The 16,961-nt window shown below is 37.2% G+C and overlaps 2 protein-coding genes across 3 annotated transcripts in view; one reads left to right on the top strand and one right to left on the bottom strand.

Annotated features, from left to right (window-relative positions):
- The first annotated feature begins 688 nt into the window (after positions 1-688).
- On the top strand, positions 689-10,622 carry cdc42ep1a (CDC42 effector protein (Rho GTPase binding) 1a). 2 transcript variants are annotated; one of them, XM_077201065.1, is made up of 4 exons: positions 689-1,181; positions 3,636-4,070; positions 5,129-5,928; positions 8,570-10,622. In XM_077201065.1, the coding sequence occupies exons 3-4, from the start codon at positions 5,475-5,477 to the stop codon at positions 9,178-9,180; spliced, it is 1,065 nt and encodes a 354-aa protein (XP_077057180.1). In that variant the 5' UTR covers positions 689-1,181; positions 3,636-4,070; positions 5,129-5,474; the 3' UTR covers positions 9,181-10,622. The 2 variants fall into 2 exon arrangements, with proteins under 2 accessions (XP_077057180.1, XP_077057181.1); XM_077201066.1 differs by having other exon boundaries at positions 1,005-1,181; positions 5,011-5,928.
- Positions 10,344-16,961, bottom strand: part of sh3bp1 (SH3-domain binding protein 1) — a 21,235-nt gene continuing 14,617 nt past the window's right edge. The window contains exons 9-18 of the mRNA XM_077201064.1: positions 16,265-16,355; positions 16,026-16,162; positions 15,742-15,853; positions 14,413-14,494; positions 14,227-14,307; positions 14,001-14,114; positions 13,808-13,905; positions 12,095-12,215; positions 11,728-11,996; positions 10,344-11,652 (exon numbers count right to left, since the gene is read on the bottom strand). Coding sequence (XP_077057179.1) covers positions 11,366-11,652; positions 11,728-11,996; positions 12,095-12,215; positions 13,808-13,905; positions 14,001-14,114; positions 14,227-14,307; positions 14,413-14,494; positions 15,742-15,853; positions 16,026-16,162; positions 16,265-16,355 — 1,392 coding nt within the window. The 3' untranslated portion in view covers positions 10,344-11,365. The remainder of the gene's footprint in view (positions 11,653-11,727; positions 11,997-12,094; positions 12,216-13,807; positions 13,906-14,000; positions 14,115-14,226; positions 14,308-14,412; positions 14,495-15,741; positions 15,854-16,025; positions 16,163-16,264; positions 16,356-16,961) is intronic.

The raw sequence follows: 16,961 nt of genomic DNA, 5'->3' as shown, positions 1-16,961 counted from the left end.
AAAAGATGAATTAATCAATTCTGTATCTGGTACAGACTACATAGCTCAGCCTATATGGGTCTGTCACGTGATGAACGAATGACTCAAACCCGAAGTCTATAGACTCGAAACGTTAACTAACCAATTTTGTATCCGGTAGGCCTACTACAGACTGCAAAAATCAGTTTATTAGGATGTCACGGGTTGAACGTACGGCTTCGGGAGGTGAGGTAAACTAACAGACTGGATAGCCTGAAGACCCAGATAAATTAATTTATCGTTTCTGTTTCTCATAATTTGGCCTTTTCCTTGCATTGGATTTTTTTTTCTTATTCTAAATGCGATCAACATTTGATGTTTTGGGGGAATTTGGATTACATGTAACATTTTAAATACATTCTGCTGAAATCAACGAATCACTCGAAAAAAGTTTCGTTTATTTTTATGAACGAGATTCAAAGATCCGAGTCAGTAAAATGATCCAAACTTCCCACTACTAGATCAGAGAGCAGGCGGCCCGTGCATACGAAAGCATTTTCAAATCGCTCTCACAGTAGCCTACTTTGATGTCATACTTTAATAGACATCTGTCTGCACAGCGCTGCTTCAAGTCGAACACACCAATAGACATTTTGACCATAGAGATTTTGACAGGGCTTGTCATGTGATTTCAAAATGGCTGCACCCATGAGGGGGTACCGTTCCATGTAGAATAAAAAAAGCTTTACATAGACTAACATGTCTGGAATATTTGCCTAATTTAAGTGTAGCCTACGTCATTTTAATGACACTTCCACAAAGTGCTATTCATTTTTAGCAAATAAATACACAAATAAATAACCTAAAGCTTTAAACGTCGCATAGGATTAAAATAATCCTTCTCCGTCTAAACGCGATAAGCAATTTATTAAGCAATAAAGCCGTTTTTCGACTACCCGAGAGACCTACAGTCGTGGCATTGAACACATTGGGAACATGGAACTTGTCCAAGAAGTCTTCGAAATGCCCGCCCCCGATTCTGCCCAGCAGCGCGAGCGCCAGAGCGAGACTGACACAGAGCTTCACACTGACCGCTGCCTCTCAAACAGAAGACTACTCAAGAGAAAAGTTTCATGGTGGACGGCTGGATCTTGCCTTTTGTTGAAATAAATCTCATTATTGATTTTTGGGTCATGATAAACTTGTGTTCATCAACCCACAAGGTGAGTTGTTTTGATTTACTCAATTGTCAGATCAACAGATTATTTTTGCCTCAGCATTTTGAATTATCAACACATTTAAGATGAAACCTATCAAAAGTATACTAAATTTGCGGTTGTTTAGTGCGTAAAATTAACAGCTAACCAGTGTTAACTGGTACATAAGAAGGCTGTACAGACTAGTCGCGTGTGATTGTGTGCATGACGGAGGAAACCTAATCTGTGCTGCTGTAAAATTAGTATGCGCGCGCCACTGCATACTTACAGTTCATACCCCTTATGAGCAGCACTCAAATGATGATTTTAATTCTTTATTATGAATTAAGTTTACTTAATAACATACATTAGATAATTAACTTGATTTAAGATTTGGTTTCGCAACTGATCAGCAGAACATGCACTCTTTTGCAACTCTACTTTTATAAAACTGTTCTCTTAACAGAGTGAATAAACTAGGATGATATTTCTGTGAAGCAATAAAATCCAAAGTTCACAAAGGATTAGATCAATGGACTGTAGTAAAAACTGCTTCAGCAACATTGATCTGTCCTTGTCCTAGGCTATGTTCAGTTAATGTTCAGATGAAAATTTAAATTCCCGTTGACTAGTTAATTAACTAGTTTTTATCATTGTGCTTCTACCTTTTTGGATTTGTTTAGATTAGTAAATCATTTTGTAGATAGCATTTAGGATTATTAACAAATTAAAGTTAAAGAAGTGTAAATAACATAATAAAGAGAATAAAGATGTGAGTAAAACTGACCCAGCCAGTTGCTGTAGCCTATATTTTTTTCACATAAAACCATCATGGTATTTTCCATCATGGACTCACTCTGCCAGACGGTCATGCTGAGTGCTTTGAGTAATAATAGGGAATGTTCAGATGATGAAATGAGTATATTTGTAATCATGATTTACGCCTAGGGGGCCCTTTTTTTCTTTAGACAACATGAGATACCAGAAAAAAGGGGAGGTCATTGGGTAAAAAGGAAAAATGAGGCCTTATCTTGAATGTTTGTTCACCTAGTTAGCTAGGTTATAGTGTAGCCTAGCTGATCAAGATTAATTTTGGGCAAAGGGAGAATGGTGTTTAGAAACCCCAGTTGAACCATTTTTTAGTTCAAAAGAACAAATGTTCAGTCAGTGTGACTGATGTTCAAATCACTTTTTTTAATGACATGATATCAATCTGCAGTGGACGGCTGCAAAAATCAAATGCTGTTAAGATCAGACAGATCGACTTTAGTGCCCACATGAAAGAAGGCCGATAGTCCCACAGAAAGAAAGAAGAGGAAAAACCCTAAACATGTTTCCAATCTGGAATGTGGGTACTATAGTGGATGTCTGTAATAGACAGAGATGTTTCCCCCAGGAATGCATTCACACACACGGGTTCTATTAGACTGCGGTTTACGGGTTGACGTGTACATCTCCTTCTTTGAAACAATGCACAGCCATTTCCACAGACATAATTGTATTGTTTGCATCCACTAGAAACAACTGCAAGAATTATGTGACCGTGTGTTTTGGTTTATTGCCGTTTGTCATGTCAAGAGCGACAGCAACCCTGCTGAATGTCAGTGTACGAGTTGGTTATGTTATGTTTTGCACATTACATGATATATGCCACCAACCATTCCCATTTCTCAGAAGATGTTGGGGGAAAGATTATGTTTGGGGACAGTGTTTTATTAATAAATTCATTTTAGACCATAGATCTATGGACAGATGTGATTTAATGTTTGACACAATGTTGACCTAATACTTGAATATGAATACTTCGAAACACAATTTTATTTTATTTATATACAAAAGTTTGGAGTAATTAAGATTTTATTTGATCATAAGTCTCACCTAGGCTGAATTTATTTGACCAAAACACATTAAAAACACAGTAATATTGTGAAATATTATTACCTTTAAAATAACTGATTTCAATTTTAATATATTTTAAAATGTAATTTATTCCTGTGATGGCAAAGCTGAATTTTCAGCATCATTACTCCAGTCTTCAGTGTCACATGAGCAGAAATCATTAATATGTTAATATGTCAAACTTTTGACCGGTAGTGTAATATTATTTAGAACAGACACAGTAATATAAATAATAATATAAATAAACACTGAATATATATATATATATATATATATATATATATATATACACACACACTAGGTCATTTCTAGGTCACTAAAAAATATATTTGTTTCATAAATACTCCTCTCTCTAGAAATACAGTACCTAGCAAATGGAGAAAAACCAAATGCTAGGACATTCTGAAATTCATGTTATTTTTTTTTTAATTCAACTTTTCACTAAAATTGTTATGCTGATAATATAATTTGTAATTAAAATATTTATTTAATTGGGAAAAAAATCACTAGTGGTCATAGACTTTTGGTCTGCTTTGATCCTGATCTGTGTTACACATCCACCTGTTTCAATCTCTCATACAGGACGTTTGTTGATTTTACAAGAACCCCTTCAAACCGGGACGTCTTGAGTGGACTAAAGCCAGCAGAGGGGGATTCAGGGTGAAGGAAGGGAAGAGGGATTAGGGGCTAATCCTGGACATGATCAATCCTTAAGGAGTCTCCGTCAAGCCATACTATTGCCCAGATTATTACATTTAATTTATTGCCTTTTAAAGACACTTTATTTCCCCTGGGGGATTCCTGGCGAGTGGGCCGCTGGATTTGAGTATCTTAAAAAACAAAGGATCAGGAGCAGCAGCCGTTGGGAGTGGAGGAGCATGAGGAGAGTGTACATGCAGGGATAAAGCACAAGTCTCCCTGCCGTCTCACACTCCAGCAGGGTGCAGGTCAGAGGTCACTGAATGAACTTGGATTGGGAAAGTATGCGGTCACATTGATTACACAAAACTGATTAAGGTATGTGGCTTCTGTATGTTTTCACTTATAAAAATGGTTTGTAGTATTTCTCCCAGGACCAAACAGCCGATGATTAGATTTTTAAAGGGTTTGGCTAAATGACTTGTGCTTATCACATACGGTGAGTCTTTAGTGGCAATTTAGCGTGAAATGTGCAAACCCAGCCAAAGCAAAGCTTGTCGTGTACTGAGACATGAGACTTTACTCCTTTAAAAAAGGATTCTCATTACTTTAACTACAGTCAAGCACAAATAAAAAGTCTGAGCTGACCCCAATGCTAAATTAGATCAAATAAACTACTAACAAACTCAGACTAATCGTGGGTGGCCCTTAAAATAGTTTTATTCTTTTTTTATTAACTATTACATTTTCTTCTTCTTTTTTTTTATAAATTAATTTTTTTTTTTTACTTATTAATCACTTAACTATTAATCAAATTGTTTCCCAACAGTTTTTTTTTTATCTATTAACTTAATACCACTCTTTTAGGTTAGTTTTTGATATGAAAAAAGTGAGAGAAAGTATACATTAATTGAAATTTGGGCTTCTTTTTTCCAACTTCATGTCATTGTGAAATGTACACTCAGTGTCTCTTTTTACAATCTGAGACTCGGAAATACTTTGGTAAATAGACATACTTTTGTAACAGGATACCCTTAAAGTGAACGACCGAAATACTGTACAGTGCAAGTGAATGACTGAAGATTCAAAGCTGAATTTAGGCCTTTAAAGGGCACTACACTCAATAATTAAATAAAAGATTCATCAAAAACTCAAGTCAAATTAGCTGACAACACACAATTTTAAAGGTATATACATTTTCACAGCAAAAGTTGATAATTAATCTTGCATTTCTGTGCCAATATCTCATACCACAGACATGGCATCCGTTTCTTTTTAGGAACTGAATAGTGATATTGTTAACATTTGCATCTTCCAGAGCATGTAGCAGCAGATTCTCTGGACCTTACTAAAGAAGGAGCTCGTGGTTTCAGTCCTAAACCACATAGATATCTGCAGCCAGAGCTGAATTTATTTCTGAACTGATTTTTTTTCAGAAGCACAAACCCAGAACAACTGTGAAGCCCAGAATCTTTGACCACATATGCAGCAGAGGTTTTCAGGAATTGGAGTCATGCATATTTTCAGCTCACATTTATCTTCACCGAATCTTTCTGGATATGAACAAAGACTGATGGCCAAAATGGGACATAGCTGAATGTGTCTGCCTTTTGAGAAACTGTGAAAAGAAACTTTCCACTCAACTGCGGTTTTTATTCTGCTGAGATTTTTTGAAGCTTGAACGGTGATACGTGTATAATTTGGTTTCTTGCGTTGTTATCGCCATTTAAAAAATTTTTTTTTTTTTTTTACTTAAACTTACGATTCGTACTTGGAGAAGCCATGAACCTTGGTAAGTTGTCTGGCCTGAAGGGCCTGGTTTCCCACTCCTCAGGAAAGCGTCGTTTTAAAGGTGACCTCACCCCGGACATGATCAGTCCCCCATTGGGCGACTTCCGCCACACAATGCACGTGGGCCGCGGAGGGGACGTGTTCGGGGACACCTCGTTCCTCAGCAATCATGGTGGAGCAGGAAATAATGCAGATGGAGACTCCTCCTCCACTTCAGAGAAGAATGAGGGATTCTTCTCCCGCACGTTTCGCCATGTCCGCAAGACCCCCGACAGGCCCCGCGGTGGGTCCAAGGACCTTTCACCCCCACCTCCACCAGTTTCCCCAATCATAAAGAATGCCATTTCCCTCCCCCGGCTGGACGTGGACTCACCCAACGGCTGTCCTGTGAAAGTGCTTTTCCCTAGTTCACCAAAAACACCTGAGAACTCCACATGCTTATATGGTGAGTCCGTCAATGTTCACACTCAGAATCAGATTCAAATTCAGAAGTGAATTCCATAAACTATGGGTGTTCTGTGTGTGTACAGAATACAGAAGCCGCTCCTGAAATGATTGAACATGCAGGGCTGATACCACAATGAAGGAATTTAAAATTTGAGATAACTAGGCTTAGAATGAAAATGAATGAAAAAATCTTGGTTTCCATGATTTTTACTCCTCTGTATAATATTTAATTTCCCAGAAATTGCTGTTTGGGAGTAACTTGTCCGCAAAGTCGACGTGAAACATTGTGTCCATTGAGAGTCTTATAGATGAAAATCATTTAAATGTATCAATTTAAAAGATTGGCACCTCACATACAGATGAAAATTCTCTGTAAAGGTGTTTCCAGACTTATTCCGTAATCTTGAACAAATAATCATGGGAAATGTCGTGGAAATGCATTGGATAAAGGTGCATGGTGGTACACCTGTAGCACCACAGCTCAGACAAATGATCTATAAGCGTCTAAGGATAGGGTTGTCACTGCATTAAGAAAATAAGTTCAGTTCTGTTGAATGGTTTGAATGTGCAGTTTTTGTGAGCAAATTTTGTTGTAGAAATCTATTATTAAAATTAATTATTATTAATTAAATGTGTCTGTACGGAACTGGATTAAGCACTCAGAATAGGAGTAGGACAACCATTTAGCAGTGTCTACATTAATGTTCAAACATTTGGGGTCAGTAAGACATTTTTTTTTTTTTTTGGGAAATAAATAAATACTTTTATTCAGATAGGACACATGAAAAAAAGTGACTGTAAATACTCTGTTTGTATTGAAATGTTACAAAAGATTTTTATTTCACACAAATGCTGTTATTTAATATTCTATTCATCAAAGAATCCTGAAAAATGATCCATAGCAGGTTTCACAAAAATATAAGCTGCACAACTGTTTTCAACATTGGCAATAAAAAGAATGATTTTTGAAGGATCATGTGACACTGAAGACTGGAGTCATGATGCTGAAAATTCAGATTTTCCATCACAGGAATAAATTACTTTTTAAAACAGAAAATAGTTATTTTAATTGTTATAATTTCAACACATGTACTGTTTTTTAGGGGTGAATCAATAACATTCAGGCTTGTTGAGCAAATAAAAGAGACATCTTACCGAAAATCTTACCGACCCCAAACATTTGAAAGGTAGTGTGTCTCATGCATGTTTTGTCTAAATTAAATATGTTTGTTTACTAGCTTTCTGTCCTTTAGGGAAACATGAGGTAGATCAAACAGAAAGTATTTGATAAACCATCTAAACACCTGTGGCAATCCCAGACTCCTTTTTAGACCCAGACATTACAATTCAGCAATCAGAGTCTGTCTCACCCATTCAAATACCTCAAACATGCCTCACTGGCTTCTCTGCAGGAGAGCCGGTTCAAAAACAAAACCCCTGCATGCTCATAAACACACACTGAACTCACACCCAAACAATCTGATGTTTATCCTTAGTTTAATCATCAATATGTGACCCTGGAACACAAAACCAGTCACAAGTCGCACGGGTATATTTGTGGCGATAGCCAACAATAGGTTGTAGCCTATGGGTCAAAATTATCGATTTTTCTTTTATGCCAAAAATCATTAGAATATTAAGTAAGGGATCATGTTCCATGAAGATATTTAGTAAATTTCCTACTGTAAATATGTAAAAAATGTATTTTTGCGAGTGAATGCAGCAAAATCGTGAACGTAAATGGACAACCTTAAAGGCGATTTCCTCAATGTTTCGATTTTTTGGCACCCTCAGATTCCAGATTTTCAAATAGTTGTATCTCGGCCAAATATTGCCCTATCCTAACAAACCATTACATCAATGGAAAGCGTATTTATTCAGTTTCGAGATGATGTATAAATCTCAATTTTTTAAAAATTGACCCATCTGACTGGTTTTGTGGTCCAGGGTCATATATATGGAAAGTATTAGTATGCAAACTAACTAAGTGTTTAATTCAGCTTACTGAATGACTCACCATCAGACTGAACGCTGACCAGGAGCTATGCATGAGATGTTTTAGTGCTGAGCGAACATCCCGTTTCAGAGCCTTGTTTTCAATCATGTGAAGACTTTTTTTTGTATCCATATAATGTAGAACTATCCTGTAGTTTTTGATTTCTGCCCTTTCTGTAACAAGTGTGCACTTTAGCAAAGCTTTTTGTAAGAGAGAAATCTTTACGGGACAGTTCACCTAAAATTTTTAATTCTGTTATAATTTACTCACGTCCTCATATCATTCCAAACCTGTATACATTTCTTCTGTGGAACACAAAAGAAGAATTTTAAAAGATTTTTTTTTTAGTCCATACAATGCAAGTCAATGGGGTCCAAAAATTCTAACATTTGGACCCCATTGACTTCCATTATATTCACAAAAACACTTTTCATTAGGGTGAGTAAATGATGACAAAATGTTCGTTTGTGGTTGAACTATCTCTTTAGGGGTAATCTAGTCCAACCACATGGCAGAAATGATCTGCTTCTTTTGCTTATGCTGCAGTCCGGAACCACTAATTGTAATGTGTAGGTTCTTACTGCCCTCTGTTGGTCAAACTCATAAACAAGAACAATTTTGTTTTTCTTTCTTTGTTTTGCAGGTTTGGAGTCTGGCTTTGTGACCTTGCCGAGACTGTCACGCACTGAGCGTCCAGCCCAGGGCAGCTCTCCCTCAGCTTGCCCTCCTGAAATCCATAGAGGCTCGCTCACAGACACGGGTATCCCGTCCTTTCCCTGTTCAGACTCCGTCAGTCCTTCTGACTCCATGAACTCTTTCACCCTGGATCTGGGCCCTTCCCTCATGTCTGAAGTCTTTGCTATGATTGACAGCCCTATGTGTGAAATGGCCAGTCCCATCAGTGAAAAGACACCGTCCACCGATGAAAACTCTGAGGTGGACTCGGACGCAACCATGTCCCTGGTGGACTCACTCCTGAGAGAAGATGATGACGGTAGGACGCGGTTGTATGGAGGAGAGTGGAAACATTCAGACTTTGTTAATGGGGAGTCACCCAAAAGGTCCATGCTGGGGGATCGGATGCGCTCCTTCTCTGTTGAGGATCACAGTATGGAGCCGGAGAGTTTCCAGAGGGCTGCTGATGTGCTGGCACGTCATTATGGGAGTGGAAGACTCAGGAATACAAACACCAACAACTCTCACAGGAGAGAACCATACAACTATGCTGATGAGGAGGATGAGATTAAAGTCTAACACTACGAGATGCATAAAGTCCAAATCACACAGCACTTTTAAAGGGATAGTTCATCCAAAAAAATTAAATTCTGTCATTATGTTTGTTCCATGTTGTTCCAAAACTGCAGGACTTGCTTTCTTCTGTGGAACTCGAAAGAAGATATTTTGAAGAATGTTTCAACTGTTTTTGACCAATTTAAGTCTGTTGGGGTTAATGTTGTTTGGTACCCTATGTTCTTCAAATTATCTTTGTTCTGCAGAAAAAGGTTCTGGAAGGTTTGGAATGACATGAGGGTGAGTAAATAATAACAGAATTTAATTTTTAATTTTTTGGATTACCGCTTTAATAATAATCAGAATAAAATTGTAAAAAATAATGATATGACTCCAAAAGAATACAACCCACAAGTCAAATGGACTATTGTTAAACTTTTGGTGCGTTTTTTTTATCTAGGAGTGTAACATCCCCAGTTCTCATTCAGGATCATTATTTGGAAAAGAGTAGCACGGATATTCACCTAAAACTCTCCTTTTGTGTTCCACAAAAAAAGTCATTCAAGTTCGTATTGACAGGAGGACGATGACAGAATTTTATTTTTAGAGGAACTATTCCTTTAATAACATTTCTAAATGTTTGTAATGGGGAAAATGAAAGCTAATGGATTGATATTTACGCCTGCATTCATCGTTTTTTGAAGAAAGTGATGAAAACCTGAAATATGAGCAGATCTAAAAGGACATAATATTGGCATCTCAAATTTTCACTTTAGTTTGATCCTACCTTCTCATCCCTAAAATATAAGCTTTGTTCCAGGGAAATAAAGCCGGCCACAGTTGCTCTGTATTGCACAATAAACAGCTGGCTAACAATGGTAACAGTATACAATTAAAATATGCAATATTTTAGTTTGCAGTATTTACATTTCAAATGTAGTGTACAGTGATACCATGTAGAAGCACAGACATATACCTGCTAGCTAACTTGTATTTACTATGCGAAACACTTTGCAGTTTTTATTCATTTAGTTTTAATAGCTCATATTTCAATTGTGGATGACATTGGGTGGCAGTTTCATTTTTTTTAAACCCTTAGTTCCTGGGAAACCAGCTATCATTACAAGACAAGATGAAGGCCTACAGGTCACTGTGATGCACAAAGAAACAGAAAAAATAAGCAACCATGACTGTCATTTCCTTTATTACATGATAAATATCTTCAGATCAACTCAGTCATATTATGCCCACCAATGTTTATCAATGTATTATGAAATTATGATTAAATATTAATATGAATTTTGTTTGAATTATTATGATAGAGGAGTTGACCTCTCCCTTAATCACAACATAATATGTACAAATTGTACGTTTGTGCGGGTTTGCACAAGAAATATACAAAATAGCAATGTATGTTATCTATCAATGACAGCAATAAAGTTTTCATTAAAATAAGCTATGAACAACATCAGCCTTAAAATGCTTTAATAAGTGTAAGTGCAAATAATAATTACACTTATGGCGTTTCAAATGTCATGCTTCAGAATAAGCTTATACATAAATAGCTAATGTGAAGCGTGTCAGTACGCCTCAGACCAAAACCAAAGGAAGTCAGATTGTTATATTTGGGTTTTATAATCGCTAAAACCTGGACCTAAAACACTACAGGATAACCAAAAAAAGAGACACTACTGTTCTAAAGTTTGGGGTATGTAAGATTTTTAAAGAAACTAATTATTTTATTGAGGATGCATCAAATTGATCAAGTGACAGTAAATACATTTGATTTCTGTTTCAAAAAAAGGTTTCTATTCATCAAAGAAACCTGAAAAAATGTATCAAGATTTCCACAAAGATATGTTTTCAACTTTGATAATAATAAGAAATGTTTCTTGAGCATCATATTAGAATGATTTCTGAAGGATCATGTGACACTGAACACTAGAGTAATGAAGCTGAATATTCAGCTTTGCCATCACACGAATAAATTACATTTTAAAATATATTAAAACTGTTATTTTAAATTGTAATAATATTTCACAATATTACTGTTTTTACTACATTTTCAATCAAACAAATGTAGCCTTAGTGAGTATGAGAGACTTCTTGCAAAAACATAAAAATCTTACAGACTCCAAACTTTGGTTAAAAGCTTAACCATAAAGAACTACATAAACTGTTAAATCCAGTCGACTTTCTATTCCAAGACTCACTGAGCTGGAAAGGAGAGCTGCTTACTCAGTGCTTGGGGTGGCTGTGGAGGAGGGACTTTGGGTCTTCTTCCTTGGGGTTTCTTTTGTGGTCCTGCTTCAGGCAACATGGGTAGTGGAGCTTGGGCGGTTTCGGGCTTTGGTGAAGGTGGTGGTTTTATTTCAGAACCTCTAGGCAGAGGAACAGGGAACATTCTCGTCTGGGCGGTGGATAAAGGCCCTGCCTGGCTCAAAGGGGGGCCTTTGGGGAGGTTTGGTGTCTTGTGCTGGATGAACGACCTCCTTGCTGTAGAAATCAACTGAGAATGTAGTTTCTACTGCAGTGATATGAGACAAAAAGCTTTAATAATTGCAGACATACGTTTGTAAGGAGAATAGATCTTCAGCGTGGGCTCCTGGGACTGGGAGGGCAGCTCTGGAGTTGGCTCTGATTGGCTGAAGCACTTCGTCTTAGTCAGCAATTGGCTTTGGGCGTGTACCGGAGTGTAACGAGGAAGTGCTGTAGGCATGTGATTCTGTGTAGGTGGTTGAGCGATTGGATCAGCATCGTTGTTGTCCCACACAACAGCATCACGGATCACCTGACCAGATTTAACTACTGTCGCCCCAAAGTCATCAGATGATGCTGAACTGAAACAAGCACAGCCAAAATAAAAAATAAACTTTTATAAACGTAACTCATTTAGAAGAATGTCTTGACCATAGAAACTACAAAGGAGGTTCACTACCTGTCAGTTTTTGATAGGGATGGTCGACCAGAGGAGAGAGGGAGAGAGGGAAAGACGCTGTCAGAAAGAGATCTCTGGGACACTGGGCTTTCAGGCAGTTCTGGGATCTCGAAATCAGCCTCTAAAAGTACATTTGATTAATTTGGAAATATTTTTATATTTGGAATTTCACAAATTATTATTATTATTGCAATTACACTCTTTCAATTATTTAAGCAACATTAAAAACATAAAACTTCCCAATTGCATACAATAAAGGATGAACAGAAATTAACTGGAACCTTTAACCATACCAAATAGAATAAAATAAAATAAACATTATGGCAATCTATTGCTGTTTTTACCTCATGAAGACCCCGTTTCACAGACAGGGCTTAGATTAAGCCAGGATTAGGCCTTAGTTCAATTTGGACACTTAAAAAGCTTTTATAAACATGCTTTAGAAAAAAAAACTTTACTGGTATAAATCTTGAGACAAAACAATGACATATTTTTCAAAAAAAATTTAAGGACATATTTCAACTCCGCCATTGACAGAAACTTTCGAGAAACGTTTCACTGCAGTCTGCATTGGACATCCGACCCGGCCCACAGTGTGATGTCAGAAGCCACGCCCAAAAGAAGCATTTGGAGAGAGAAACCACCCCCCCCCCCCCCCCCCCCCGGTCTTCCTCATTCACTTTGAAACAGGAAGAAGCATCGAGAAGACTTAACCCTCACACTTAATTGTTTTTCATTTACTTCTTATATTTCTCTTTTTCTGACAGACCGGACTGAAAATCTACCGGTACGCCTAAAAAAACCTTTTAAATCTGGAACCTACATTCTGCAACCCTCCTAAAACCCTTATGCCTGAAACACACTCAAAACCTACCCTTACGACTTAAAATCCTTTCAATCGGAAACCTACATACAACAGAGTAACGGGTCTCCAGGAACGGGAGAGTCACAAGGTGACACATTGGAAACGGGTGTGGCTTCTGATGTCACACTTGGACGTGGGCGGAGTTAGACGACCAGCAAAATCTTCACTGTTATACAGTAGGGGCCCCTATTACATCTTCTGAAACAGTACTGAATCTCCTGATCTAAACAAGCACATGTGAAGAAGCAGAAAACAAGTGATAGCACATGTAAGCCGATGCATATGTAAAATAACGTGATCATCTACATTAAACAGCATATTAATCAAAAATGCTTAATGTTACTGAATGAAATGTCGACCCAGGATGAGCTATAGGACTGTGAAGTTTTGGAGGTATTGATGGACTCGATTTACTCCATCTATGTTTTGATCATCGTTCTGAATCCGATCCGGATGTAGTTTTTGACAAAAACTCGTTGTTCTCAGCTTTTTCCTCAAAATCTTGCTTTTTAATGAAACTTACCCACATTCAAGTGTTGATAAAAAAAATGCATTAAGCTACAATAAAACTTTTTTCCTTAATGCAGAGGTTCTGTTTTTTCTTTTGATATATTGCATGTTCAGATATAAAAAAATATTCTGGGGGTCATAAAAAGTTTGTGGAAATGATCAAAAATGCTAAAAAATAATAAAAAAAAGGTGGCAGGGAAAGAGTTAATTTATGTCATTGCAAGTAGCTTTCGGTTTAAACGGCTCAAACATGCATTTTAGTCGGGACTAGACTCAAGCCTTGTCTGTGAAACCGGGGGGAAGTGAGCTGAACAATGACTTGTGTAATGTTTCAGTACCTTCGGGAAAGAGGTTCTGGGAATACTGTATAAGAGGCTCTATGATAGTCACAACTTGCACAGAGGATGCAGATGCCATGTCCAGCAATGACGTCTCTCTGAAATTGAGAAAAGCAGAGGGTTATTTCAGGAGATTGTGTTGTAGATGCATAGTTGAGAAGTCCAGACTTGTGTTTGTGTGTGCTATACTGACCCCTCACAGAGAGGCCACAGTAGATTAGGCCCAAGCACTATAGCAATGTTGCTTGGTGTCATCTTATTCACTGCTCGCTGCTCTGACAAGTATGACAAAAACTGGACAAGGTATCTGATGAAGAGAGAGAGATAAAGTCAAAGATAAAACCAGAGAGTAAAGTTAGGTGTGAACATGAACATTAGTAGTTTGGGGTGGATATGAGAAAGTTGAAAATCTACCGTACCTGAGGTTATTGTAATTTTCTGTGGGAAGTTTTTGCAACACTATCCGTAGCTGCTTTAATTTTTCATCTGTTTCTTTTTCTCTAATTTTAAAAATGACAAGACAATGAAAATGGATTTAAACTCGGTAACTGAGGTGTTTTAAAATTATTGATAGAGAAACAAACAGAACACATGTACTGACTTACCCTGCAGCTGTGAACCAGTCATTGTATAGCTCAAATGTCAAGAGCGGTTCAGGCAATTCTCTCAAGTAACACTTAAGAGCCCCTGCAAAATCCGTCCAAACAAAATAACTTTAAATATTTTTTTTAAATATTTTATAAGCTTTGCATTTTGTGCCAATAAAACCTTTTGGTAAAAATGAAAGTAGTTTACGCTAAAGCGAAACTTCCAAGTTGTTCTAAACCCACATGACTCCCTTTGTTCCATGTAATACAAAAGAAGTTGTTTAGCAGAATATAATTTTTTACCTACAATGAAAGTGAATCGGGACTGAAACCGTCAAGCTTTTAAATCTTCAAATAATAATAATAATAATAATAATTTTGGTAATATGTATTGAGGCGTTTTTGACGTTAATGATTAGACACTTGATAATCACTGATGTCAATCCTGCAGACATGAAACGTGAATGAGATTTTTGCTACGACAAAGGAGAAAGGATTTCAATTGGCTTTTAAAAATGTTCCATACACAAAGCTATATCGCTTCAGAAGACTAGCACACAGATGTTTATGGTGTATTTTAGTCATTTTCAAGCTCAATAGTGTGTCTGTCCCAGTCACTGTATTAAAATAAGAGCAGCTCGGACATTCTGTTAAACGTTTATTTTTGTGTTCCATGAAAGAAAATCATACGAGTTTGAAGCCACATGTATAAATGATGACTGAAACGTTCCTGTAATAGACAACAAGGATCCTAGAAACATCTGTTTTTTAATATGCTGCAGTTTGTCACCTCAACCACATATAGCAACACCATGCATTTTCCCATCGTGGTCAGTTAAAGCATCAGACAATATCTAAGCAAACAAAAATATGTTCTAAGAACGTTTTGCTAATGTACCCATTAAGTTAGGAAAATGTTATTTCTGATTTTTCTCCGACGGGTCAAAATAACCAGTTTTCTAAAAGTTTTAAACATTTGAATGTTCTCTGAACCGTCCATCTGAGACAAGTTTGTAACATTTAAAAAACATTAGACTTATGTCCAACTATAATGATTCAGAAGAACAAAATATATGTGAATTCCGTGAACAATATATATAATGTTTTTGTGATAAAGTTTTGATAATGTTATTAAAGACCCCATAACTTTGACCGAACGTTCTATTAATGTTACTGGAAGAAGGTTTCATTCATAACATTGAGAGAACTTTTAAGGTTAGCCAAAGTTCTGGGAACTGTTAGCCAAGACTAAACTCATAACTCAGGTTGCACATTTAAAATGAATAAAAAAATAAAAATAAAAAAAAAGTTACAGTCTGTCACACAAAAGTTACAATGGCCTTTTACCTGCCACAGCATGTGGGTCAGAGCTGAACTCATTCTGGTCGACTGTCCCTGAATCCAGACTGCTTTTCAGTTTTCTCATAACAGATGCAGCAGCTGCCAGTCTGAACAACCCCTAGATGATAGTCATAGAAATAGATAGTGAGAGATAGTGAAGACGGAAGTCGAAAATCAAAACGATCTACTGATGATACTGGGCATGCCATGCAGTTATGTGGGTGTGCAATTCTTTGTGTGTAGGTGCAAAGCTGCATATGTGGCTTAAGATACACTGTCTGTTTGCTTACCTCTTCCCTGAGTCCTGTACGAAGCAGCATGCTTACACACTCCTCAATAGGGACAGCAATCTTTTTCCCACAAGTCTGAAGGTGAGACAGCAGAGGCTCTCCAAATACCTTATTTTCTGATGAACTCACTTGGGTCTCTATATTCAAACAGACAATTACACATTACAAAGTTGTGATAATGCTGCTGTCTATGTAATATGCAAATGTATCACTGCTAAAAATCATTTCCCTCCGCTCACCTGTGTTGCTGTGACTCTCTTTCAGCTCTGTAATGTTTCTCTCAAGGAATTCATGGGAGGCCTTGTGATATTCAGCTTGCAGCTCTAGAAGCTGTCAGAAGGTGTCAGTTAAAGCAGTGAAAGACGGTCTTTTTTAAAATATTTTCCCTTATATTTTATTTACTTATTATTATAATTCAAATGATTGAAAACATTCCAAGGAGTCATCTCAGAACAATGAAATATCGTTAAGAAGAAAATATATACAGTGATGTGAATAAGTTAGGACACCGATGCTAAAGTTGCCTAAAAAGAGGAAGAGGCCTTTAAAAATAAAAATCTGCCTGACTCTATGGGAATTTAACATAGGGGTGTACTGACTTATGCACCCTGTATTTTAAAGCTCCAGTAGGTAGCTTTTGTAAACAAATATTTGTTAAAACTCTCATTATGTCCTGAAAGTAGAATATGAGACAGATAATCTGTGAAAAAAATCAAGCTCCTCTGGCTCCTCCCTGTGGTCCTACTGCCATTTGCAGAAATACACCGCTCCCGGTCAGAAACAACCAATCAGAGCCAGGAGGAATGTCTTAGCAGTGTCAATCACACTCGTGTACGCGCGGATCACACCTCTCTTGCACAGCGCGAGCGCGTACCGTCGTTCGTGACTCTCCTGTTCAAACTCGTTCATCCAAATGAACGAATCTTTTTTCGAGTC

The sequence above is a fragment of the Siphateles boraxobius genome, unplaced genomic scaffold (assembly GCF_051911475.1).
Source record: "Siphateles boraxobius isolate OS27281-9 unplaced genomic scaffold, OSU_SipBor_1 46, whole genome shotgun sequence".
In the NCBI taxonomy this organism is placed as follows: domain Eukaryota; kingdom Metazoa; phylum Chordata; class Actinopteri; order Cypriniformes; family Leuciscidae; genus Siphateles; species Siphateles boraxobius.
This window is presented reverse-complemented; position numbering and strand designations above follow the sequence as displayed.